Genomic DNA, 25,630 nt, shown 5'->3' on the forward strand with positions numbered 1-25,630 from the left:
GAGACGAGCCCGAGCCCTGCGGAGCCGAGAGGAGCCGAACAGAGCCGAACCCGAGCCCCGCCGAGCCGAAAGGAGCCGAAAGGAGCCGAACCCGAGCCCCGCCGAGCCGAAAGGAGCCGAACAGAGCCGAACCCGAGCCCCGCCGAGCCGAAAGGAGCCGAGCGGGGCCTGAGCCCAAGTCGAGCCGAACCCGAGCGGAGTCCGAGCCCAACCCGCCCATTCCCATCCTCTGCCGCACATAAATGGTTTGGGTTCCCTTTTTTGTCATTGCTTTTGTCGCCCTCTTTGATTTGTTTGGTTTTGAGTTTGCTTTTCGCAGAAACACCCCCGGGACCCCACGGCTTCCCTCAGAGTGGCTGTACAGCTCCACAGGATGGACTGGGTTTGTATCGGCCCCTGTATTTCCCCACTTGAGGTATGGGGATATGGGGATATCAACCCCAAGTCAGAACTAAATGGGGGGCAGGACAGTAAAAACACAAAAAAAACCCAGTAAAAACACCACAGCTCAGGTTCACGTGTCTCACCTTTTGCTCTTCCCAGGTACACAGAGTTTCTCCAGCTGTTAGAGACTGCAGGAGATAATGGGAACTCAATAAACACACTTCAGGGTGCAGCCACAAGGTGACTTTAATAGCTTTAATTTAAAAAAATACTCCACTTGTGAAAAAAAGGCTATTTCTCTTTTTGTTTTCCTCTGAGTAGATCAGTGTCATGCTCTGAAAATACCTGTGTGCTGGCCTGGAATGGAACAGGTGAACATTTTTCTCAAGCACTAATAAACAGCACATACAGTTTTGAATTAAGTGCAAAAGTCATACACCGAAAAATCTGCAGTACAAGGGTCTGACAGAGAAACACTTTACAGAGGTTTCTCGCCAAAATTTCAAAAGTCAAAACTTTTCAAAGAGACTCTAAAGCTTCTTTCTAAAGAGGACTAGAGGCTCTGGGTCTTAAAAGCCAATTTCAAGTTGTCAGCCTTCCCTAGAGTTTTATATACTTTTTGAAGTATTTGGCCTTTACTGGAACAGCTCAGAGCTTCAATGGAAATCTTCATGCAGCAGAAGAGCTTGCCAGCAGGGAAAATCCATAAGGGATGAGAGCAAGGTAGGGGAGGACACTGCAAACTGCAAAGAGGGTGTGGACAACTGGTAGCTCTAGAGATCAGAGATGATTCATACTCCAAAAAATGTATGGTAACTGTATTTACCAGCTGCACTCTGCTCAGTGGATGCTGAAATACTTAATAAAAAAATCCTGAAAAGGTTCAAAAATCAGTACTGTACCTTGTACAAGTCTCCTGCTTTCTAAAGAGCCTAAACATATTTATCAGAAGGGGGGGATGTGGGACAAGACACAACAGAACAACTTTAAAAGCATAAGAAATCAGACTGAAAAGTCTATTCCATGTAAGACACACGTTCCACTCAGTGCAGAGAACCTGAGAGCTCCACACCACGCTCAGGGTCCTCGGGAGGCTTTGGAGTCCACAACACAATTTATCCTTAAAATACTTTATTCCATTATAGTGTTCAGATCACGAGGCACGATTCAGATTTCAGCACTGCAGACCCAGGACCCTTAAGGAGACTCAACTACCTTCAGCACCTTATCTGACAGTTCAGAGCTACTTTACACACCCTGAGGGTCACCCCAAACACTCCCAGGTTCTCCTCACCCCTCAGTACAGCTCTTTGGGGCTGCTCTGACAGAGGAGCTGGTAACTGAACTGAGGGAGCTTTAATTTTGCCCTTTTCAAGCCCTTGAATACTTATACACCTTTAGTTCTCATAGTGAACTGCTGACAGGAGAGGAACCAAGGTGGATCCCAGACATGGAAGTGGCTTTAAAGACAGAAGTCTTGAGCTCAAAGTGTTTCCCTGCTACAGAACTCACTCACCAATCCATTGCACTCACTGCTCCCTGTCCAGTTCCTTCTTCCCCTCACACTCCCCGTGCCTTGGAGGGGGAAAGCACAGGAGCTACTTCTGCTGCCAAGGGCAGCACAGTTGTGGGGAAGTCTGGACTCCAAAAGCTCAGCCCAGAACACCAGAAGACACTGGCAGAAAGGAGTGTAATGACATCTGCTTGAAAACACTGTCACTGCCATGAACTGGGGAAGTTTTGTTATCCTCACAGCCTTTCAGGCCAAAGGAGTGTAATTTGATTGCTAACAATTCAGGGGAAAGAAAAGCAGTAAGAAATCTTCCAAGAGGGTCTCTATTCTCAGCTGAAGGTTATGAAGGTGCTTTGGAAGATTCCAAATCCAGCCCTAAGAGTTCAGCAAGTTACAGCTACTGAAAAGAAGTGACAGGTGAAAAGGGAGGCTGATGATCACGGTGGGTGTCACTGCCTCAGGCAACTTAAAAACATCCACCACCTTGTATGAACAGCACAGCCTTAATTAGTAATCAGTAAGAGCCAGGACAGTGGTGATGCCCACATTTAGGGAGCTGTTCTTCCCAACTACTTGTGTTTTAAGACATTGTTCTCAAGTCTTAAGAAACAGAACACAAATGAGGTTCTAAGAACAGAGATGCACTTTGCCATGGTCCCCATAAAACCGTCATCCTCCAAATCAAGAGACTTGGTTCCCTACCAAAACTCTAATTAAAAGCAATTCAGGACAATACACAGTTTTGTTTACAACCATGAAGTTTTTCTATGGCATGACTATGACCAGAAAAAAAAAAAAAATCTTCATTCTTCTATTGCTGTTTCGTTATCCTGGGAATTCTATTTCCAAATGTAATTCATAGAGCTATTTTGTGTGCTACTTTGTATTAAAAGTTCAGTATAAAACAAGACAAAAGCAATAAAATCAAATCATTCAGTCTTGTAAGTCAGACATCCTCTCACTTGGGCCTGGGCTACATTCTAAGTTCTTGTTAGACAAGCACAGTGACTCTTGCAGAGCTGTACAGCTGAACATATGGAGCATACACAATAACCAGGGACTGAAGCAAAACTGAGTGACAGATAGGCTTTAGATCCTTTGTCAAAGTACTTTGTTGGAAAAGTCTGCTTCTGACTTCCATGTTTAACCCAGATAAATCATCTTCCCTGTGAGAGGTACATCCAGCCCCTTGAGCTTAAGAAAGTAAACGAATAAGATCACGTTAACATTAAAAGCACGAGCAGTCCACCAGTTCTCCCCACCTTCCCACAGAAAGGCTGGCAGAGAACTTAGTTATCCATCACAGGAAGTGCTAATCTGTTTTATCTTCCTCCTCTGCAGCATAGATGGCTTGATTCCTCCTCTTAATCTTTTTAACGCCGCTGTTCCCGTTCTCATCACCCCCCGTGCGCTTCAACGGTCTCTCAGTGGAGCTCTTCTCCTCCCCCTGCTTACTCCCAGCAGACTTCTCCAGATCCTCGTTGTTGGAGTCCATGGCATCATCGGAGGACACCGCCATGGAATCTGGCATGATCCGGATGTCGGAGAAGCTCGTGGAGAACTCGGGGGGGTGATCAGGGGAAGGATCTACAGAGCACGTACTCAAGTCTTCATCGCCACCTTCTTCATCCAGCATTATCTCATCTGGATTGATGGAGGAAAGGCCAGAGTTATCTGTGGTATATTCACTGGGCTCCTCTGCTGACCCAGTGCTGTCCATCTCCTCCTCCTCCTCCTCCTCTTCATATTCACCCCGTCCTGAGCCCTCTTCCTTCGCCTGCTGGATCCTGTCGTTGATGTCAGTGAGGCCAAACTGGGCGCAGAACTCGGTGGTCTGAGGATTGATGGTATGAACTGGCTGCATGTTTTTCTGGGGCTTGCTGGGATCATAACAAGCAGCTGTCAAGGTGAAGTTAGAGGGAATTGTGAGGTTGTGGTTCAGCTCTTCTAACACCTCTTTGATGGCTTCGTCGGTCGCGCTGTAATCCCACCTAAAAAAGTGCAGAGAGTTCAAACAAGTGCAGCTGGTCCAAAGGCACTGCCTGTTCCCACTGCAAAGGAGAGGCTATGAATCCAGCCCACAACAGACACCTCATTTCTCAGGTGATCTTTTCAGGGAAGTTTTCGGTTTCCTTTGGTCAGCACTGAGATTCCCCCCTCCCCACCAAGGATTTGTGTGTTATGTCAGCCCACCCCCATGACCCAGCCTGATTTTCAGCCTCACAATCTGTCTGGCAGGATGATCAGCCACGGGGTATTCTCTGTCCCTCCAGTGCTGGTACCTGAGTTTGCAAAACAAAACTAACAGCCCAGGAAGAGCGGGAAGGAAGCTGCTTGCTCCAGAGTACAGCTCTTAGCATGCCCTTTGCTTCCCGAGGCATTCAGCAAGTCCTGCAGGCACAACAGGCTGCAGGACACAAACACAGCTCTGACACAACTTTACCTCCAGTCCAGCAAAAAAAAAAAAATCCCACTTTCCTCTCTGCTTTGCAGGCAACTTACTTGGCATGGAGGCCATTCTTTTCAGGCATGTTCCAGGAGCACTGAGTCACATTAACCAGGCTGTTGGTGGCCTTGAGCACTGCGATCCACTCGGCATCATACTCCAGGGAGTCACCCGCGTTAGGATCGTGCTCCACATCTATTATCTGCTCACAACACAGACAATAACAACGAGAGAAATTACAGAGTTATTTCTCTTGACATCAGAAACTCATTAAAGTTTTGTTACTTTCACCCTGCAGAGTTTTAAGAAAGTTTAAAGTACACTGAGCTAGGGGTCTCAACCAAACAAGTCCTCTCAAGCCCCACCTACAGGTTTAGACCAGAAGGGGCTAAAAAAGGACAATCAACAACAGTAAAAAAGGCATTTCTGAATTTTAGCTTACAGCAAATAGAAAGCAGAACACCCTCCCTCCCTCCTGCCAGCAACTGTGCAGTTATGCAACTTAGAATTGAATTTACCTACTCTTAAATTCACATACCCATCAAGAATTGATGGCAATGGTTATTCTGCTGCATGGACACACAGCAATTAACAGGAATTGGTTTTAAACTCTTTCAGCCGCTGATGGATTGAAATTTGTCTTCAGTGACATTAACCCAAATCAAAGTGTTTGGTTTAGTCAAAGCACCGGTCAGACTCTGATTTTAAATGATCCATAAAGTAATTCCACCTTTTAAGGCAGTTTAGAACAAAAAAACATAACAAAAGATGCGTTTTAAAACAGAGTTACAGGCAGGGGCATCACCACGCTGTTGGAGGTAGTACTAACCCAGATCAGTTTTGGTACAGGATTTTAAGTCTGGACTAGCACCCCAGTGACCCCTTGCACAGCAAAAGCCCATCCTCACGCTCTCTCCTATCTTCAGAGGTAGCTCCTGGGGCAAATGGATCCCAGCACATGCCCAAAGCACAGAGAACGAACCACCTTCCCTTTAAGCTGATCAACTAAAGCTACTTTCAGACTCATAAAACACTTGACTGCATTTGAAGAAGAGCTGTCAGGGGCTCCCTCTCACAGCAAGGAATTTTAGACTCATCCATATAAGTCAAGTTATTTTTCCAAGGTGAAAGGAGATGGTAGGGATAAGCAAATGCTGCACCTGCACGACAAGACCCGAGGTCTGCTTATTTCAGGACAAAATTATGCAAAGACCATTCCACATATCCCCCATTCCTACTTTCTTTAAAACTGATCAGCACTATTCTCCAGCTGATATCCAAGCACAGCAGTAGCAGCCCAGACAAGTGAAATACTGACTGTGAAAACCCAGTGCACATGTCCATCACCTGCAGGAAGTCTCTGTGTGGCAGGCATTTATCCAGAGCCAGAAACTTGGTTGCTTTTGGCAGCTCTTCTTTGGAGCTTGTCTAGGAAACAAATGGTGTACACACAGTCATTAGCAGTTCTGTGAAATCTGACCATTCTAAACAAGTTGTATAGACAGGTTTACAGGCATAACTTCTGCAGGAAAAATACTTTCAGAAATAGAAACATAGCTTGGGTTTATAAGAAAGGGATGAAGGGACAAAGAGGAGGACAGATTTCCCTGGGAGTCACCCAGGAAGCTGGATGAAGGTGAGAGCAAGATAAAGCAAGAGCCACCTTTCGTCCCTAAGGCTGAGGACAGCCAGCCTTGGAGCAAAAAGGAAAACTGTAACCAAATTAAAACAGACTTGCTGAGCCTGCAAGATCTAGAGTTACATTTTTCCACCCAAATAACTTGCAAACAGGAACAGGAGGTCCCACCACTTTCAGGAATAACTGTTTCAACTACAGAGGCTGGGTTTTGGCTTAACCCAGGCCACCAGGCAACCCCACCTGCCAAGTCTTACAGGTGCCCTGCCCCCCAGGTAACCACACTCTTCAGTGGCTCCTCTATCACCTTATTTTGAAGTAGTCTCCTTCCCCAACAGAGCTGGAAAGAGAATGCTTTCCTGTAAGTTAAATTAACATATTTCAACAGCAGTAACATGAGCTATTTCATGCTGTCCTTGAAGAAGATTGAGGGAGTTACACCCCTGATCCCTGATTTATAACATCTCTTTAAGTTACATAAATTAGTAGTCTTAACACCACTTAATTTTTTTGTGGCTTAAGCCGAGTTTTAACAACAAAAACCGTTAAGCAGTTGCTTTTCTGGCCCTGATGACTTGCACTGGAATTCTAACCTGTGTCTGGGACACACACATTCTTCACTGCCTTTCCCCCTTTACCTCATGCTGCATGAAAGCTGCGAATTTAACGTGCAGATGTGCTGAGAACCAGTAGGTGGGTTTGAGGTGCTGCAGGAGCTCAGAGGCAGCAGGGTTCCCCAGAGTGTTGCTCTCCACTTCTTGGCGGAAGAAGGATTTCATTTTGAGGAGCTGTTTCTTGTTCCCATAGTGGTAAATGCTCCTGGGCCAGTCGTGGGACATGAATATATCCATGGGACGCTTCAGCTGTCAGCCAAACACACAGGGTACAAACAGCACATGTGATATGGGAGTCAGGAATCCCACAGCACAAGGTGAACACATGTCACACGTTCCCCCTCAGACCAACACAGAGCCAGCTGGGACCAACAGCCTCCCTTCCAAAGCCAGGGAATACACTGCCCAGCCCCACCCTGCAGGTGGCCTCTGGAGCTGCAAAGGGACTCTAATGTCCATGGTTTGTTCTACACTTTCTTGGGATAGTCAGCTGTGTTTTGTACTGCCTGAGAAAAGAGATCACATCATCACCATAAGAGTCAGGCACTCAGGGGGAACTACAGCTGTAGAGCAAGTTCTCTGCCCACAATCCAAGGCATCTTCTTCCTCATGAAATTGTTAAAAGCTTTGTTTAAAAGGGATAATGGCTGAGCACAGTATTCCTCCTCAAAGGAAGCATCCCTCAGATCTAATCAACATCTTAAAGCATGTCTTGGTTTAACATTTCCCTCAGTTGTATCAGAACCCACCTCTAGATGAAACCTGAGTCCAAGCAACAAGAAACTTCGAGTGAAACGCATCAACCTCTTAGCAACAAACCAAACCTTCACTCTGTGTTCAGCACCCCTGTAGCCACTGAGCACTTCAGTGTGCAACTGCAACCTGGACAACCCTTCACAAGGTGCTTATAAAGACATGTATTTACACCACAACCTCAGCCAAATAGAGTGGCCCTGTGACACAGCAGAGAGTAGGCAAGAGCTCAAAAATAAAGTGAAACTGTCCTTTGAATTTCTCACCCTGGAGTCAAAAATACTTAAACCATGGGGATTTGGGATCAGCTCGTTTAGCTGGTTCAATTTTGAACAGTTAACTTTGTACCAACCACCTTGGATATTAGATAAGGTAGCATCCACCTTCCTAAAGCTAAGGTAAAGCTGGAACAGAGGGGTATCACTGGAGTACCTTCCACTGAGTTTTATCCAATTCAAAAAAAAACCACAAAAAAATCATTCCTGTCTGTGTCTGATTCACACCAAATTTGCACTGTTACACAAAGCATTGGGGGAGATACTCAGCAGGAACAACAGTGGAACAACATCCAACATAAAATGGTCTGCCCAAAGCAGCTGAGAGTTGCTGGCAAGATTTGCTATCCAACTGCACACTTGGTCAGAGCAGCTGTAACTTCTCACTTCCAAATGAATGAGAACTATTTATCGCTGTTCAAAAAACCCAGGAATTTCACTAACCTGTTTGAGTTTGAAGACTTCAATGTTCCTCACATGGTAAGCACTTCTAATTGTTTGCTGGTTGTATGGGGGGCACTCAAAGTGGCCTGAAACAGGGAAAACAAGAGTAGTTGCCTGAAACAGCAGTTCCCTCCTACACTGCTGGCAAGGCAGCATTTTGGGGTCACACAGGCACCCAGAGCACCCCAAATACAAGGCTGGCAGTAATCAAAGCAGACACTGGATTTCCTTTGCACACAGCATACACCAACAGGCTGCCAATCTTTTATGTGTGAGGCAAATATGTTGTAAAAATGTGCCTACAATAATGGGCACTTCTTCCACTGTGTGTCTCATTTTCACAAATATAGAAAACAGAGTCATTCGGTGTGGAAACAAAACCCAGGAATTTGACTCCAATACTCAAAAGCCAGGACCTGTTGGAAACAAATAACTCCTGGTAGAAAGATTTATGAGGTTTTGCAGCTCTGAGGTGAGATAACAGCCTCAGTACCCCCACAGTGACACTGCACAGCCATGTGCAATTCCACATGTGGAGAGCTGTCTGCTGCACAGCCATGACACTTCTGTATCATGTCATATCACAGCTACACATGCAAACGTGCTGGCACAGGACAAGAACACTGGGGAGATGAGAAAATGCTGAAGTTGGGCTTAGACACAATGAGAGCACAGAGCAAGCCTCTGTGAATGGTCAGTGGTCGGAACATAAATTAGGATGTAACAACTCAGAAAGAGGCATAAACTAAAAGATCACAAAACACCACATGAGAACTGACTCCTGACTCAGGCCACTGAGGCTGTGATTTTCTACGTTTGTTCAAGAGTGCTGCCACCCACCACCAAACTACAGCTTAACAGGTTCAGCAGCAGCTCAGAGATCCGTGTCACAGCCCACAGGCACCACAAACTCCAGGAGCACAAACACGAACCCTGACAAAGGGATGAGTTTCCAGGTTTGCCTTGGGACAAGAAACCTGAAAGTCTAGCATAGCTCCTACATACTCTAAAGAATGCACAGAAAACATACTTTCTTACTAGTCATGGTTATTGTCTCACATGCAATATTTAGGCATACAAAGTGTATGCTTGATAACAACAAATTTAATTAGCATTGACAGGTATTAGACAGAATCAGATGTTCTAGAAAACTAGTTCAGTACTCTGCAGCTTGAAAGCCACCTGCAGAGCTTCTCTGAAGCCCCGTGTCACTGAAGGTAGTACTGTACAGTAATCACAATCACTCTTGCATGTGCTGAGATCAGAAAGAACACTGACACGGGGCATCACCTGTGACAAGATTTTTGCCACGCTTCCAAGGAAGAACTCTCGAATATACACACATATGTGTGTGTATAACCAGAAGGAACTGGATGTATGGACATTAAAACTCAGGACAGGACAGGACATTTATGTAGTGTCAAACTGGGAACACAAGGAAAACCAAAGACTCTTGCACTGCAGGCTAAAAGGACACTGCCATGGAACAACCAAGACTATTCCAACAACACTCCAAAGGTGCCCTTGCTTCCTGCTGTGGTCGCTGGGCAGCTACCGACTCATCATCAACTCCAAAAAAAAACTGGGTATTGAGCCAGCAGAGGTTTCCAGTGCAAGAGCTGGAGCGGGGATGAGGACAGACAGACCCACCCCCACGGCATTCCCTCCCCGCTGTCCCGGTACCTTTCCGGTAGTCGTGAGATTTGAAGATGCCCGAGATGCCGCCGATCCTCACGCCGCGGAACCGCACCACGCCCGCGTAACCTGCGGGACACGGGACGGCGGCCGCTCACACAGGGCAGAGGTGGGAGGGGACACGGCGGGAGGGGACACGGCATAAGGGGACACGGCGGGGTCGGGACTGGAGGGACACGGCTGGAGGGGACACGGTGGGAGGGGACACGGCGGGGTCGGGACTGGAGGGACACGGCGGGAGGGGACACGGTGGGGCCGGGCCGGGGCTGGAAAGGGCCGGGTCCGGGCTGGGGCTGGAAAGGGCCGGGTCCAGGCCGGGGCTGAGGGCAGGGCCCTTACCCAGGTAGTAGATGTTGGGGGCCACCCAGCCGCCGTAGGGCAGCTCCTGCAGGTGGTTGGAAGCCTCGTGGTTGCCGCCGATGAACACGGTGAGCACCGGCGCTTTCTTCTCTCCCGAGTAGTACCTGCGGAGACACGGCAGCTGCTGCACCGGCCGGCCCGCGGGGCCGAGGCCGGGCCGGGCCGGGCGCTCACCGGTAGAAGGTCTGCATGTGGCGGTACTTGGCCGGCACGGCCATGCAGCGCAGGTCCGCCTCGTTGCGCACCGCCTGGAAGTCCCCGCAGCACAGCAGCAGGTCGGGCCGCACGTTGTGCCGCCGCTGCAGCAGCTCCAGCGTCTCGTACATCTTGTCCAGGGCGCCGTGGCAGCACCCGGCCACCGCCACCTTCATCGCCGCCGCCGCTCCGGGCACGCGCCGCGCGGCCCTTCCGCGTCACCGCCGCGCCTGCGCCGTGCGGGCACACGGGACGGCGACACCGCGGGGGAGCCGGGGCGGGGACACGGCGGGGAGGGGGGACACCGGGGAACGGGAGGGACACCGGGGAACGGGGGGGGGACACCGGGGAACGGGGGGGACACGGCGGGGCGGGGGGACACAGTGGAACGGGGGGGACACCGTGGAACGGGGGAGACACCGTGGGACGGGGGGGACACCATGGAGCGGGGGGGACACGGCGGGGCGGGGGAGACACCGTGGAACGGGGGGGACACCGTGGAGCGGGGGGGACACGGCGGGGCAGGGAGACAAAATGAAACGGGGGGACACGGCGGAACGGGGGGGACACCGTGGAACGAGGGCAACACAATGGAACGGGGGGGACACGGCGGGACACGGCGGAACGGAGGGACACCATGGAACGGGGGGACACGGCGGGGCGGGGAGACACCATGGAACGGGGAGACACCATGGAACAGGGGGACACCATGGAAAGGGGAGACACCATGGAATGGGGGGACACCATGGAACAGGGGGACACGGCGGGGCGGGGGGGACACAATGGAACGGGGGGAACCACCGCCCCCGGGGAGACACAACGAAGGGCGGGGGCATAACGGAGCGGGGGAGACACCGCCCCCGGAGCCACTGCCCCCGGGGAGACCCAACCGCGGCTCCCTGGGCCAGCCCCTTCATCACCGGGTGCCCCGGGCTCTAGGGGGCCTTGCCCGGTGACCTCTGCTGGTCCTTTCCAGCCTTATCCGTTCTGTGGCACTTTCTTCACAGAAAAAGGGTGATCAGGCACTGGAAGGGGCTGCCCAGGGAGGTGGTGGAGTCCCCACCCCTGGAGATGTCCAAGGAACAGCTGAACGTGGCACTCAGTGCTCTGGGCTGAGGGACAAGGGCACAGGGTGGACTTGGTTTCAGAGGTCTTTTCCAACCTCAGTGATTTCTGTGACTGGCAGGTGGGACCTTCACCCTGGGCACGGTGATGAGCCCACAGTCCATAACCAGTTAAAAATGGCCCATCTCACACACACCGGGGTGTTGTACAGACCTCAGGTGCCCTTGGCAGTGGGCAGGAGCCCCTGCAGAGGTACAGGGGCTGCACAAGGGGAGTTGCCCAGCTCCCCTGGCCCTACAGCACCCACCAGGCACTGCCCTGCAGGAAGCGGCAGGAGCTTCAGTCTCAAAGACCAGGAGCAGAGTGTCAGTGGAGCAGCAGCAGAGCAGCACAAGCAGTGGCTGTGGTGGCTGTGCCAGCTCCCACCTGGCATTTGTGCCGATAAAGGTCCAGTTGGTGTTTGCAAGGGATTCACCATCCCCGCAGTGCTTGGCCCTGCCAGCTCAGCATCAGGCAGGCGTGGCTTTGGCAGAGCCAAGCACTGGCTTCTTGGAATTTAGCAGCACCCAAGGACAGGAACAGCCAGTGACTTCACCAGGGCAAGGGCGTAGGAGGCAGGGTGAGCAATCAGGCATCTCCCCTTTTCCTCACAGACTGACAGGCTCCCTCTTTGGAGAGCGCTGATTTCTCCTTTTGCAGGGCAGTGGATTGGATCACAGGGTGGTATCTGTGTGTCATGTAATAAAACCTCTCCAGACTTTTTCCACTTCAAGATTCCACTCCAAGACTGGTTTGGGGTTTTTTTTAAGTCTTTGAGGGATTGAACAAAATCGCAAGGACGTAGTTAAGCATTAACTTGCTACTGCCTCCCCTGTAATCATGGAACCAAGCAGACATTCCTGTTCCCCCACTGTAGCAAGTATTATATAATGGCCTCTCTTTTGATACTAAGAAAATATGAGTGTTGTCTCCTACATTTCATAATTTCACAATGTTGGGTTACTCTGTGTTCTTTGGGGCTCATCCAAGCTCAGCTCAAGTGAAGGGGAAAGTTCCTGTGCCTTTCAAACCCCACAAGTCTCCAAGGGAAAAGCATATACAGGAGCGTTCTGGGTGCTTTTGGCTCTTTCATAACCTTGCCGAGACCCACCTGGGCATAGTGTGAGAACTCAGCCAGTCCAGTGCATCTCCTGGGAAAGATTTCCAGCTCCCTGGGGAAGAACAGCAGTCTCTCACATTTGCCATGTCTCAGACTTCCCGAAAGGAAGAAGTGAAAGACAGAAAAGGTCTGTGAGTCTCTGGAAGATAACACCTTACCCAGGATACAGCAGCTCAAGGGCCTTCCCGAGACTCCTGCTTACCCAAATTCATCCCCAGCCAGGCAAGGTAAACTGACACTGTAATTCCTGAGTTTGTTAGCTCAGTCTAATTTCTCATACTCCATGTGCTCCTTATCCCAAGTGAACTGGTGCACAATAAAGCCTATAAGGGTCTTTTATATTGTAGCATTTTTGTATTTGTACACTACTCGTGTTGCATCTCAACATCCTTAATTTAACTCAGTGTTCACTGAGCAAAACCGCTCTGTCCTTTCCAGAGCACAAAGGGAATCAGCCATGCTACTATTTACAGGGTAAGTCAGAGCAAGTTAATGCTTAACTATGTTATTGTGATTTTGTTCAGCCCTTCAGGAGTGTTTAAAAGCCCATGTGACTGAAGCACAGCTCTCTTCCACCGCATGACTGACGTGTGTTTGGCTCTGCAGTCACAGTCCCCTGCCCTGATGTGCTCGTGCATGTGTCTCGTGCCTGGGTGTCCAGTCCTGCAGCAGAGCACCTGCACTTCTCCAAAGTGACCAAGTGCACATCCTGTCCTGCACGGCAGGGGAAGCAACTGGGAGGCCAAGAAGGGAGGAGTCCCACGAAACAGGCTCAGGTCAGTGCACTGCTTGGGTAGGAGGTATTTGCCCTTTTGGCTGTTGCCTGCCTACAATGACCAGTGAGTAATGGTTTTTTCCTGAGTCAACTGTGATAATTTAGTGTCATTGAAGTAGTTCAGTTTTCCTCTCCAGGGAAATGAGGAAGAATGAAAGGCATTCTAAGGGGCTGTGGATGACAGGGTTGTTTCCCTCATCCTCTGAGAATGGAATGAGAGGAGCTTTTGAAGACTTTTCTGTCAGGTGTTTTCTGGTGTTTTTAGAATATACTAAAAGATTTCTAGCACATTTAGACAATCCTAAAATGAAGAGGTGCAGCAAAAGGGAGGCATCTGTATTTGACTTTTGGGGAGGGACAGCGTGGGACAAGGGAGGTACAAGGAGAAGCGCTGGGAGACAGTGTTTGTGAAAGAGAGGGAGATATAATGTAGGTGCAAGTGTTCCAGCTGAGATTTGGAGATGCCCCATGAGGGCATATGGGGTGGCAGATCAGTGTGTGTGTGACTGAAGGGAGAGGCTGCTGCAGCCAGATAAATTGGGAGCTGTCTTAGGAAAAAGCTCCACAAGGTTGGACTGAATATCACAGGGCTCACCTGCAGCAGTGTTCAGGTACCTCTGGGCGCCTCCTCCACAGATCGTGTCTGATAATTGCAACACGATCCAATCTGCAGTGCAGGAACACACGCTGCCAACACAGGGCCTGCTTTGGGCTGAGGCACTGGCGCTGCAGCTGCCTCCCCCTTCCAGCTGCACCAACAGAGCTCTTCTCCCTCTTATTTGTACCTTTTCCCTGAGGAAGCTGCTTTGCCAGAGGGCACCACTGATGGCCCATGAGGGCTAGAAATCCGCTGGAGCAAAAGAGATGAAGCGACCCTCAGTAAACTTGCACCAGTCCTGCGTTCAGCTCTGGGCCCCTCATTTCAAAAAGGATGCTGAGGGGCTGGAGCCTGTCCAGTGAAGGGCAACAAGGCTTGTGGAAGGGAAAACAAGTCTTATGAGGAGCAGCCGAGGGAGCTGGGGCTGTTCAGTCTGGAGAAGAGGAGGCTCAGGGGTGACCTCAGCTCCCTGACAGCACGGTGTGCTGAGGTGGGGGCCCGTCCCTTCTGCCGTGCCTGCAGGGAGAGAGACCGAGGAAATGGCCTCAAACTAAGACAGGGGGGATTCAGGTAAAGTATCAGAAAAAAATTTTCCCTGTTAGGATGGTCAGGCATTGGAGTGGGCTGCCCAGGGAGGCGGTGGAGTCACAATCCCTGCGGGTGTTAAAGAGGCGTCTGGATCTGGTGCTGGGCGATGTGGTTTGGTGGTTTAGGGGTTACGGTGGCAGTGCTGGGTTGATGGTTGGACTGGATGATCATGAAGGTCTCTTCCAACCTTGAGGATTCTACGATTCTGTAATCGTTGGTGGATTTCATGAGGGGAAAATAAAAACCACAGTCCGCGGTGGCTGGCGAACCGCAGGCCGGGGCTGAGGCGGGGGACCGGCGGTGAGGGAGAGAGGGAGCCGGGGGCTCGCTGAGGCGGGACCCCTCCCCTCCTCCTCCTCCTCCTCCTCCTCCTCCTTCTCCTTCTCCCCAGCCCCTGCTCCTCCTCCTCCCGCTCCCGCTCCGCGGCTCTGGGCGGGCCCGGCCGTGCGGAAGGGGCGGCCAGAGCGGGCGGCGGAGCGCGCCCAGCGGCGGGAGCGGCGGGTCGGCTCGGCATGGGACGGGACGGGGCGCTGCCGCCGCGGGTACCGGAGGGCCCGGGGCGGGGGATCAGGGACCCGGGGGCTCGGGGAGGAGGAGCGGGGATCGGGGCGGAGGGGCGGCCGTGGGTCGGGGTCCCCTCAGGGCCCGCGCGGGGGGCCCCGGGGCGGTGTCGGTCGGTGAGGAGCCGGCGCGGGAGTGGCGCTGCCGAGTCCGGGAGCGGCTCTCGGGGTGTCCCGGGAGGGTCCGTCGGGGTGTCCCCGGAGGGTCCGTCGCGGTGTCCCCGGAGGGTCCGTCGCGGTGTCCCTGAGGGTCTGTCGGGGTGTCCCTGGGGGATTGTCGGGGTGTCCCGGGAGGGTCCGTCGCCGTGTCCCTGAGGGTCTGTCGGGGTGTCCCTGGGGGATTGTCGGGGTGTCCCGGGAGGGTCCGTCGCCGTGTCCCGGGAGGGTCCATCGGGGTGTCCCGGGGGGCTGCGGGCGCGGCGGTGCCGGGACCCGCGTGAGGCGGTGCCGCTCGCCCCACAGACCCCGGCGCTCCGCCGGGTGGAGAGGCCGGGGCTGGGCACGGTCCCGGGAGAGTTTTCCCCAAGGGCTGAGGCGCAGCGGCTTTCGAGCCCAGCGCGTTCCCAGCCCGGCGTGTCCCGCGGTGCCGGTGGCTGTGTCGGCGGAGGTAACGCCGCTGAAGGATCACCCCTCCTCGGGCTGTGCTGGTTTTGGGACCGCTCCTGCGAGCTGGACCTGCGATTGTCCTCAGTGCAGTTGTGAATGACTATGCGGTCGCGAAAGTAGGATTTAATTTTTTTCCCCGAAGTATTTCTTCGTGAGCAGGAAAGGGAACAGCTTTGGCTGCAAGACTCCTTGTTTCACGGGCAGATGAATTCAAGATTAATTTGAGCATAACCTTGTAAAACTGAGATTGAGTAACAAATGGAATGATTTATGAAGGAGGTGTTCCTGCTGGAGTAATTCTCTCTGCAGGTCATCAGACTCCACTGGTCTCGAGTAACGTAAATATTTTTAAGCTTCAGACTAATTATATTACCTCTGTTTTTCATGCTGAAGAAGGAAACCCTGGGAGATGTGCTGTTTTGTGCTCCCATCTTCCCAGTAAATGCAGGCTAGGGAGGGATCCAAGAGGCAGGTAGTCCCCAGGCTGTTTGCTATTGAAGTGCTGCCTGCAAGGCTGGGTACATTTTCCTTGGTGGTGGTCTCATGCCTTTAGGCCACATGATGTGATGCCTGCTTCGGGAGATAAATCTTCCAAGCACTTACTGAAAATAGCCACCTCTTCTCTTGATTATTCCTTCTGAATCTCCCAAACTTGGTAGATCTGCTCACACAGGTTGTGTGTGGAGAAGCTGTTTTCCTAAGAACTTTGAGGAGATGGTCAGTACTGTTAGACTTCTTTTAGTTCTGCAAAATTATGTATTTAATGTCTGCTGCATACTGAGAAGTCGAAGCAAGAGACAGTGGTGGGCTGCTTGGTTTTTTCCCCGCTGTTTGTGTATCTTGAAATGGTAACAGTGTGTATCAGTTGCAGCTGATTTATATTTGCCTTAATATAAAATGAAAGAGAAAAGTCGAAGTTCCCTGCTGGCTCAAGGCCAGTTTCCATTACCTAGACCTTTGCAACCGCTGTCATGTGTCGCATTATTTTGTGCTGCTAACTTGCACCGAGGTGCAATGTTAAAGGTAGCTGCGGGCAAAGTGCCTCAAATTACAGCTGACCAACGTGTGACTGCCAAACACTGCAGAGATTCACTGCAAAAGCATCCACTTCATTTCCTTCAGCTGCAACCTGTGGAGCAGGTGATGAATAATGTGGTTCAGGCAGCTCAGAAAGCTCTGTGGTGGAGCCCTGCGGTCTGACGCTCGCTGCTGGTAGCCCTGGAGGTATAAATATGATGCTGCACAGTGGAATTTGTTTTCCCTTTCTTCTGAGGGGTGGGGTGAATGTTGGTTGGTTGTTTTTTTGGTTTTAGTGAGGACAGTTCTCCATGAGGGAACTTGTTCCCCCTTGAATTACACAGGAAACCTGACTGCAGGTAACTCTGAACTTGGTACCTCCTGATGCAGGACAGAGGTTGTTTTGCCTTCGTTGTGTAAATGTTTTCCAGGACTGGTTTGACTTAAATGCCTGTGTGCTGTTCTTCCCCATAAGACCAGGCTTTCTCCTGTTACAATGAACTTTTCTGAAGGCTAAATTAGAGCTTAGATCCTGCGCTCCAATTCTGTCAGAAACTGGACAGTAAAGTAGAACTGTGGGAGGAAGGGAATTTTCTCATCCACAGTTAAGGTAGTTGAGTCCTGTCATAAAGAACTGTTGTCATGTGTGTTAAGGGACAAGATTCTTCTACCAGACTTCACTGCTGTATTTCCTCTGCTGCTTCTGTCCCTGGGTCTGGTTTGTGGAATATCTGTCAGGGCAGTTGTGATTCAGCAGGTGCTTTGCTTAGACCATATGAAACACTCTGTAATGTCAAATACTTTAGAAAATCAGACCTTGAGCACCAACACCTGATGTATTCCCTTTGCGGTGTAAAATGAGGATAACACTGGAAAATAAGTCAATGTTTGAGTAGCATGTAAATACTCTACTGATGGAGAAATTAATAATTCTGATTGCAGAGTAGTGTATGAATAGGATGCAGGAGGCAATACCTGAGGTCACACATGTAAAACACAGGCTAGTTAAAAATGACAGTTCAATGAACATGCACCTTCGTGAATGTGACTTGGCTGTTCACCTAAAGTAAGGGAGTCTTTACATTTATCTGGTTTTCAGTTTGTTTTTTCCTGTGTGTATCGCTTGTCTTTTTAACCTGGTTCTATTTGAATACACATGGAAAGGAAACAAATGGAAGATTTTGTTTGTTTTGTAAAGCCCCCTGAGTTAGTAAAGATACAGGGGAAATTACTTCCTCTGTCTTACCGGGGCGACAGGCTAAAACACCCTTAATTTTCCTTGGGAGAGGAAAGGGAGTAGAAAAGTTGTGCTCCCTTAAATCCTGTGTTGCTTTGATCTCACCGGTCTGCGCCTCTGGGGTGGCTCACGGAAGGCACAGCAGAAGGAGCTGTAGCAGTGCCAGACTCGTTGGATGCCAGGACGTGCTGCACCTTTTGGTGTAATTTGTTACATTTCAACAGCTGCTCCTCTTCCCGGTGCGAGAGGGAGCCAGGCAGGAACGGGCTTGTGGAAGGTGTGACTGCAGGGAATGACTGCCTGCTCCGTGCTCCTGGGATTGTGCCTGGAGGAGAGATGGCAGTGCAGCACCCAGCCAGAGCTCATTGCTGACCCAGGGAAGAGCTACAGTGCTCCAGCTGGGAACTGCCCTGGAGAAATGGCCTGTCACCTCAGACAGAGAGAACTCAACCCAAATCCTGAATGCCTGAGGACCTGAGTGAGTAAAGAGGTTGGATAGGACAGCAATGAGAAATGCATGAGCTCTGAATAGATGGGCAGTGAAGGAAAACAATTTTCTGTTTTAGTTGTTATCAAATTAAGAATGTATTTTCCTCTGCAGATCACTAGCACGTGGCTAGTTTGCTACAGGGGAAATGGAACTTCCAAGTAAGTTTCCTAAGATGGTTTCAGGGAATCTGTAGATTGTAACTTCAGTATCAGCAAGGTCAATGACTGAGGGAATGCTGTCTTGGGCACAACTCTTCCTTTGTTGTTTTAACACAAATCAGTAAAATCACTGTAATTTGTGTAAAGCAATTGGATACTATTAATACTAAATTAACATTCCAGGGAAAATAAATGTATCTTGCTAATATGAAATTATCTCTTTCCATATAAGCTTATAAACAGCCAGGAGACACATTACTTAACCAAGCAGGCTTTCTGACCTCTGCTCTGAGCCTTGCTAATTATGTGCTTTTGGAGCTTGTTCACCTCCAGTGTTTTGCTGGTTGGTCACCTCATTTTCTGTCAGCATGTCAGAGCTCAGGCTTTAACATTGTTTTTATTCCTGCCTTGCTAAGCTTCATGTTTGTTAATGTACTGGGGGCCTGCTAAGTGAGAGAGGTTAAAAGGGGGTTCTACACAGACACGTGGCTGGAACAATTATTAGTTGGCAAAGTATTTATGCATAATGGGTTGGCATTATGTGGAAAACTCGTGTGAGCTTTTACTCTCTTGGTGTCTCATCTGTATAACTGGAAACCAGTCTCATGGGGCACAAATTCCTGTCTGGTCAGTTTTAGTTCCAAGACTGTGCAAACAGAAAGTTGAAGAAAGGTATTTCAGAAAAGCTGAAAAGGGTGACAGCTTTCTTGACATTATTAACCACCTCCTCTGCAATGACAGGCTTTGCACAGCCCATCCATCAGTGCTGCACAGCAGAGTTCTGGTGTGCTTGTGTTCAAGGACCTGCGTGGGGGTGTTTGTGAAGAGGATAGAGGCACTGGAATATTGGATTACCCTGTGACTTAACCTGAAGGAATTGCACTGAGTAATACTGCATTCACTGATGGCTAGTCAGTAATTTAGAACAATAGTTTAAGGACTAGTGCCAGGTTTATTTTTAAAAGCCAGTGCAGACTGTTATTATTGACACTAGCCAAAATCTGAGTGCTGGGCTCGCCTTACGCTGCTGCTGGAAATGCGGAGAGGTTGTATTTAAGTTAGTGTTGGGGGATTTTTTTTTAGGGTAAATCTCTCACAACAGATTTCCTAATGTAAAACTGGACTTCTCTGAGCCCACACTGACTGCAGAGCAGTGTTAACCACCCTGTCAGGGCGGTGATTCTCAAGGTCATGTGTGCCTGGGAGCCTGGCTTGATAAGTGCTCCCCTTGCAGTGACCCCCACGGTTCACTGAGGGAATGCTCAAGTGCAGCTACAGCTGGTAAAGTTCGATGCTCTGAAGCTCCTTGACAAGAAGGCACAAGAGACAAACAAGCAAGAATTCTGCTGTCTCTGGATTTTCAGGGAGAGGTTAACAAAGGACTTTGTTAATGCCTCTCACAGGAAATGAACTGCCATGGAATAGGAGCGTAGCTTTTCCGGTAATTAATACCTGGAAAGGTGTGGGAAGGACTGTCAGCTGTTCCAGTGAAGAGTGATCACTGGTGCAATCCCAGGGGGATCTGTGTTCAGGCTTGTGATTTCAGCATAGTTATAAATGACCTGGAAGAGAGGCTGAGTAATGAAGTGACAGTATATGCTGAAAAACACGGAATTCAGGGAGCAGAAACAAGAGCTGGCTGGAGTTACAGAAGGTTCTTGCAATACTTGGTTGTAGGCAAGTGGTACTTGATACCAGTGGACGTAAAATAATGTGCACAGGGATAAACAACTGTGTCTGTGCAGTGATGAGCTCATGGGAATCTGTGCCCTTCAGGAAAGAGATCTTTTAAGTAATGCAGATAAAACTTGGTGAAACTCAGCAGCAGATAAAAAAAAAAAGTAAAAAGGCAAATAGAAATGACAGATCTCTAAGAAAAGGAGAGGGAGCAAAACAGAATGCCATGCTGTAAATCCGTGATGGTTTTGTGTAATGGATGACATACCCCTTCAAAAGTTAGGGGCAGACACACTCCTCTCTCCAGAGAGTTGTAGTTAAGATCAGGGAAAAGCACCTGATTGAAGAGCTTATGTAAAAACAGCAACCAAATAAACTGGAGCTTAGTCTGGAAAATACATGGATGATAAGAGGAGGGATTGTGATAGCAATCTGCAACCATGGGGATATGAAGTTATTGTTCCCTGTTTATTTTGTCACCCCAACACAGCAAGAATGAAAGGGTATCAAGTGTTGCCCATGCAAAAGGTGGTAGCTTTTGACAGAGGAGGTGTTGAAACGTGGTCTCTTGGTTTCCCAGAACCTTTCTGTGTCCATGTAATCCCTTGATGGGACATTTCACAGGTTTGCTCCGTGTGTGCCTGTTTAAACCTGCTTCTGGTGGCATTGATCACCTGGTGGTTATGCTGGAGGAGAAGGTGGACAGTCAGACCCCTCTACCCTTTCCATGCCACTCATGATTTTGTAGATTGTCATATTCTTCTGAAGTCACCTCTTTTCCAGTCTGAGGTGCCTGGTCCTGCTCCCTCATTTGTCACAGACAAGCTCTTCAAGACCTTTGGATCATCTCTGAACCCTTCTTCTGAGGCTGTATGAAAATCACTCTAAGAGTGAACACCTTCCTCTTGCAGAGTGTTCTCTCAGTAGGTCCCTGCACAGTTTCCAAAGGACAATAGTAGCTTTGTTTCCTCTTGGAAGACAGGTAGGAAGAGGGACAGAATGTATGAATTAACCCAGGTGGTTATGCCAGCAGACATTTGAGAATGTGTTATCTGAAAACAGTGAGGCTTGGAAGGGGAAAGCACTGCACAGGGATAATGCTGACTTTTGAAAGGCAGTTCAAAGATTAATTTCTGCTTGTGGTTCTCATCTGATCTGGGTGTTGTGCCCAGCTTGGGTTCCTGTGTCTTAAAGTGTGTAGTTGAACCAGAAGAGCTTATGAGAGCAGCAGTGGAAGTGATCCAAGGTGCAAAGTGGCTTCTGCACACGAACAGCTGGGTAAGCGAGGGCTAATAATCCCAGGAAAGAGAAGGCAGAGGGGCATGGAATTGTGTAAATTCAGGAATGCTGTGGACAATGTGCAGTGCAGGTCTAATGTTTGTGCTCTCTCTCAGAAAAAGATCCTGACATATTGGAGCTTGTGAGCAACACAGTTGAAAGGGGTGGTAGATGCTGGAATGTCTCCTCAGAAGATCCTCTGGATGCAAAATATTTCTGTTGAATCTGGGGGGTGCTCAAGCACACAGGAGGGAAATCCTCTGAAGGTTAGTAGGTGCTCAGAAAGCACATCCAGCTGCACAGTTCTCCAGAACTGCAAGCAGCTGGAGGCCAGGAGAGCACTCCTAGGAAATATCGTGTGTCTTTCTAATACTATTACTTGAGCATTGGCATTTGGCCACTGTCAGAGACAGACACAGTTTTTCCTGTGTTCTTGTGTCATCCTAAGGGATGGGATTCATCTGATGTAAGTGGTCATCTCAAAATGAGATGATTTTTTAAGTTCAGTGGGTTGATTTTTTTTTTTTTTGAGGTGCCTGCCTCTCTGCATTGCCTACACACAGCACCTAACACTTCACTGCTGTGTGGGTGAGGGAGAGGAATCCCACCCCTTCTAAGTGTTTTGTAAGAACAGGAGCAAATTACACACAGAACTCAGAAAATAACTTATAGCAAAGACTCTGGAGACATCTCTCTTCCAGACTCTCCCTGGCAGTTCTGTTAAAGGCTAAGAGGTGATTTGATTATAGTGTGTCAGTACTTGTAGGTGAGGAGATTTGTTTTCCTGAAAGCCCTTTTAATTTAGCATGAGAAAGTGGGATAGCTGTTTGCTGGAACCTGGTGTGGAACACACTCAAATGGGAAATAATGACCCCTTTTCTAGAGTGCATGTAAGTAAATATTGAAGCACTTGAGGCTATGAAGGAGTTCCTCTGGTTCAAACAGGAGTGCTCAGTCTGAGCAGGTCACATCCTCTGACCTGGGTTAGGAGGCAAGGCAGGATTTGTTGCCATCCCAGTTTGTTGCAGTCTCTGAAGCACAGATTGGAGCTAAAAGCTCTTGGAACTGAACTCTGGTTGCCTCAGCAGTGTCAGTGGTATCAGCCCCTCTGATCCCAAAACTGTACAGGTGTAATTGTGAGTGGTTTGTTTTACTGTACCTGAAATGTGCGGCAAATTTCTGCTGGTCATGAGAGTTGTAAAGTTTAGCACAGCTGCACTTCCCACCTAAGTCCCATGTACAAAAAAGTTCTGCTACCACTGAGGACATCAAAGTATGTAAGTATGTAAGAAGTACAGAACAGAGGAGCAACTCACATGGTTAGATTTTTTTTTTCTCTGAACTTCAGTGTAGGAAGAAATGCTACTCCTTTTAGTCTCCTGTTCATTTTGGAAGGTAATTAATTGTGCAAGTGATAGCAAACTGTAAACCAGTTCCTTTGACAGGGTTCAAAATCATTTATTAAATGTCTAGTTGTAAAATTTCTGCTTAATTCAGCAGAAGTGGATTTGTCATAAAAATTCATTTGAAAGAAGGCATTGCTTTGTTATTTGCCCACATCTGTCTTCTGGAATCAATATAGTTTGCTCCCAAATCTGCTTTGTTCAGTAAACTCTAAACAAAAATCAAGCATTTCTAAATAAGAGGATGCACTTAAAATTTGCTTTTTGGCACCCTGAGATCCTTTAAGAGGGTAATACCTGACACCTGATGACAGAGGTGAGGTGACACTTCTGAAACTGTGCTGGGGACTGTCCAAGAGGCAAACCTGTTGTTCTGTCTTTGTTTCCTTTTGCAAGAGAACCCAACTGGAGGATGATCTTCCACAGACATGAGCAGTTGCACAGTGCTCCTGTGCCGTGTCCTGGTGTGGGAAGGGCTGGTTTGCTCCATGCTGTCTGTTATGGTGGTTTCTAATTTCTGTTGCTAGTGCTCAAGATAAGGGTTCAAGAAGATTTTGGCTGAATTTGAGGCTTTCAGGGGCACTAGAGCCATGTCCTGCAGCTTTTTCTAGACTTCAGTTTGCAAGTCAGTCAAGCACTGGCTGACAGTCCCCATCCAAACAGATTGTCATTGTTCAGTTATTGAACTCCTGCATAATCTTTGCATGAATAGGATTTCTTGTGTGTCCTATAGAATAACCTTTTATATCATTAGTATCTGCAATAATTTTTTCCTTTGCAAAGTGATTCATGTCATCTTGCAGATAGGACAGATATAAAGCATTATTCTGCAGTCCCACAAGAAGCCCTATTCATGGACAGTTTGTGTTGTGGAGCCAGCCCTGTCTCCTCGGGGCTGGGCTTGGTTTCATGGCAGCAATCCCAGTCACAGAACCTTTCTGCAGTGTTTCTCAACTGGGGGCTGTCCCACAGTCAAACTGGAAGGAAGTGGCTGCCTGGAAAGAACCAAGTAGGAAAGTGTCTTGGTGCATTTGGTCTTTTCATTCTACTCCTAAATAGTAGGTTTTAGCCACCCACCAGAAGTCCCAACAAAAGCCCAGTCAAGCTCAGCTTGAGGCCAGGTTCCCAGATCTGGGAACAGGGATGCTCTTAGGTTTTGTCCTCACTAGGTTTACGTGCTGGATCATGTTCAATGGATCCCTCTCAAATAAAGCTGCGAGCTGGGCCTGTGCTACCTGGGTCAAGGCAATGGGAAAATAAGAAAAAGAGTTTCTACTCTGCACCTGTAAGGATTTGTGCTACTCCAGCCCTGGAAGAACCTGAGCATGTCTCTGCAGACAGTGATAATAAAGCAATTAGTAAATAACCACTGAGGAGACAGCAGTAAAACTGGCTGAAAAGAGGATGTTGGGGTTTTGCTTCTGATTGTTTGATTATTCTCTGACGCAGCAGTAAAAGGTGCCGACAACAGAGGCAGGAGGGAGCGATCCTGTGTTGGCCTTGGCAAGTTGGTGTTTGGATTATGCTGGTTTGTGATTGTACCAGAGGAACACAGGCAAAATGGAAAGGGATTAGAGTGCAGCAAGCATTGCATAAACACCTGAAATTATTTGGGAGATAGGAAGTGGAGATGGTGGGAAGAGTGTTCTTGTTGGGCATAGTTGGGAATACAAATTTCAACTGAAAAAAAGGGGAATCTAGGAGACCTTTTCATTGAAGGACTTGTGGAATAATTGTACAGGTGCAAAAAGCTTCAGTGTTTGAAGGTGGCTTAAAGGATTGGAGAAACTGGCTTAGTCCCAGTGGAAGGGGTGGGTGTGTAGGGAGATTACCCTTGGAGTGATATAGGAGAGGGAGACAGTGAATCTGATACATTTTTACTCTAAGAATAACTTAATCGAGGTGTAATTATTTCCCAAATTAGGTATAAACCCAAACTATTCTTTGTTGGTAAAAGGAAGACCAGTCTGTCTGTATGACACAGAGGAGGAAGGACCCCTGAGGAGGTCCCATGTTTTTTTGGAAGCAATATTAATTCTTCATCAAACCTACTGTCCTGAAGGCCTCTACTTTCTCTAAATATTATTTAACATTTATTTCAGGGAATGCAGAAGGCTTGTTTGCAGTTGATGGATGCTCAGAAAAGAAAAAGCAGCAGACCTCTTACCTTGGATGTGTTAGAGGGAATCTGGGGATCGTTGTGCTTTTTGGAGACCTGGAGCACAGGTTTTCCTGTCTGAACAAAGCCCATTAAGGCATTGGGGAGCCAACAGTGCTGTTTTAAACTGTGGCTCTGGTTCAGCAGAGGGTTTAGCACACGTGGTGGTGAAGCCTGAGAGCAGTGACTGGAGGGTGTGGAGTCTCTCCCTGGGTTTGTGTGGGTGGTGTGAGCACCCCGGGGGCTGAAAACGGTTGTGCTGCTGCCCTTTATCATCCCCTGGCACCTGAGTGAGGGCTGTGGCTGGGGCACACCTTGCACACCTCATACACCTCATAGCTCTGCTCAGCCCTGGGGAGGCCCTCCCCTGCCAGGGGGCTCTGGGGCAGTGCCAGGGGGTGGAGAGGGAGCAGGACAGGACAGGAGGAGCTGAGGAGCAGCACCCGCGGTGTTTGGTGGGCAGGTGGCAGCGTGTTCAGATCCCAGCAGGGCACTGGGAGCAGTTACTGCATCCTGAATCGACTGCTTCAGTGCTTTATATCACCC

At 49.0% G+C, this 25,630-nt stretch overlaps 2 protein-coding genes across 4 annotated transcripts in view; one reads left to right on the top strand and one right to left on the bottom strand.

Annotated features, from left to right (window-relative positions):
• Positions 1 to 1,498: 1,498 nt before the first annotated feature.
• Positions 1,499 to 10,529, bottom strand: DBR1 (debranching RNA lariats 1). Its single transcript, XM_051782447.1, has 8 exons — positions 10,295 to 10,529; positions 10,100 to 10,224; positions 9,749 to 9,829; positions 8,066 to 8,151; positions 6,618 to 6,842; positions 5,691 to 5,771; positions 4,400 to 4,545; positions 1,499 to 3,888 (listed from the first exon to the last, which is right to left on the bottom strand). Exons 1-8 carry the CDS (start codon positions 10,489 to 10,491, stop codon positions 3,210 to 3,212), a joined length of 1,620 nt encoding a protein of 539 aa, XP_051638407.1. The 5' UTR covers positions 10,492 to 10,529; the 3' UTR covers positions 1,499 to 3,209.
• A 644-nt stretch (positions 10,530 to 11,173) lies between these two features.
• The window catches only part of PPP2R3A (protein phosphatase 2 regulatory subunit B''alpha), a 56,358-nt gene continuing 41,901 nt past the window's right edge, over positions 11,174 to 25,630 (top strand). For 2 of the 3 annotated variants that reach the window (XR_007903687.1, XM_051782386.1), the window contains exons 1-2: positions 11,174 to 12,766; positions 13,064 to 13,315. The gene's annotated coding sequence lies outside the window, so the exon portion shown is untranslated. Of the gene's footprint in view, positions 12,767 to 13,063; positions 13,316 to 14,903; positions 15,043 to 25,630 lie in introns of those variants that run through there. The other variant, XM_051782387.1, reaches the window with a different exon arrangement.

The sequence above is a fragment of the Manacus candei genome, unplaced genomic scaffold (genome assembly GCF_025592945.1).
Source record: "Manacus candei isolate 608988 ecotype Guabito, Panama unplaced genomic scaffold, ASM2559294v1 h1tg000015l, whole genome shotgun sequence".
Classification (NCBI taxonomy): Eukaryota; Metazoa; Chordata; class Aves; order Passeriformes; family Pipridae; genus Manacus; species Manacus candei.

Excerpts from the sequence above, each read along its gene's own strand:
- DBR1 (XM_051782447.1), bottom strand. The coding sequence starts at position 10,491 with ATGAAGGTGGCGGTGGCCGGGTGCTGCCACGGCGCCCTGGACAAGATG. Across the intron at positions 9,830-10,099 it reads CCCCAACATCTACTACCTGG|GTTACGCGGGCGTGGTGCGG; the intron begins GTAAGGGCCCTG and ends CGTGTCCCGCAG. Across the intron at positions 4,546-5,690 it reads CACACAGAGACTTCCTGCAG|ATAATAGATGTGGAGCACGA; the intron begins GTGATGGACATG and ends TGTTGTGAGCAG.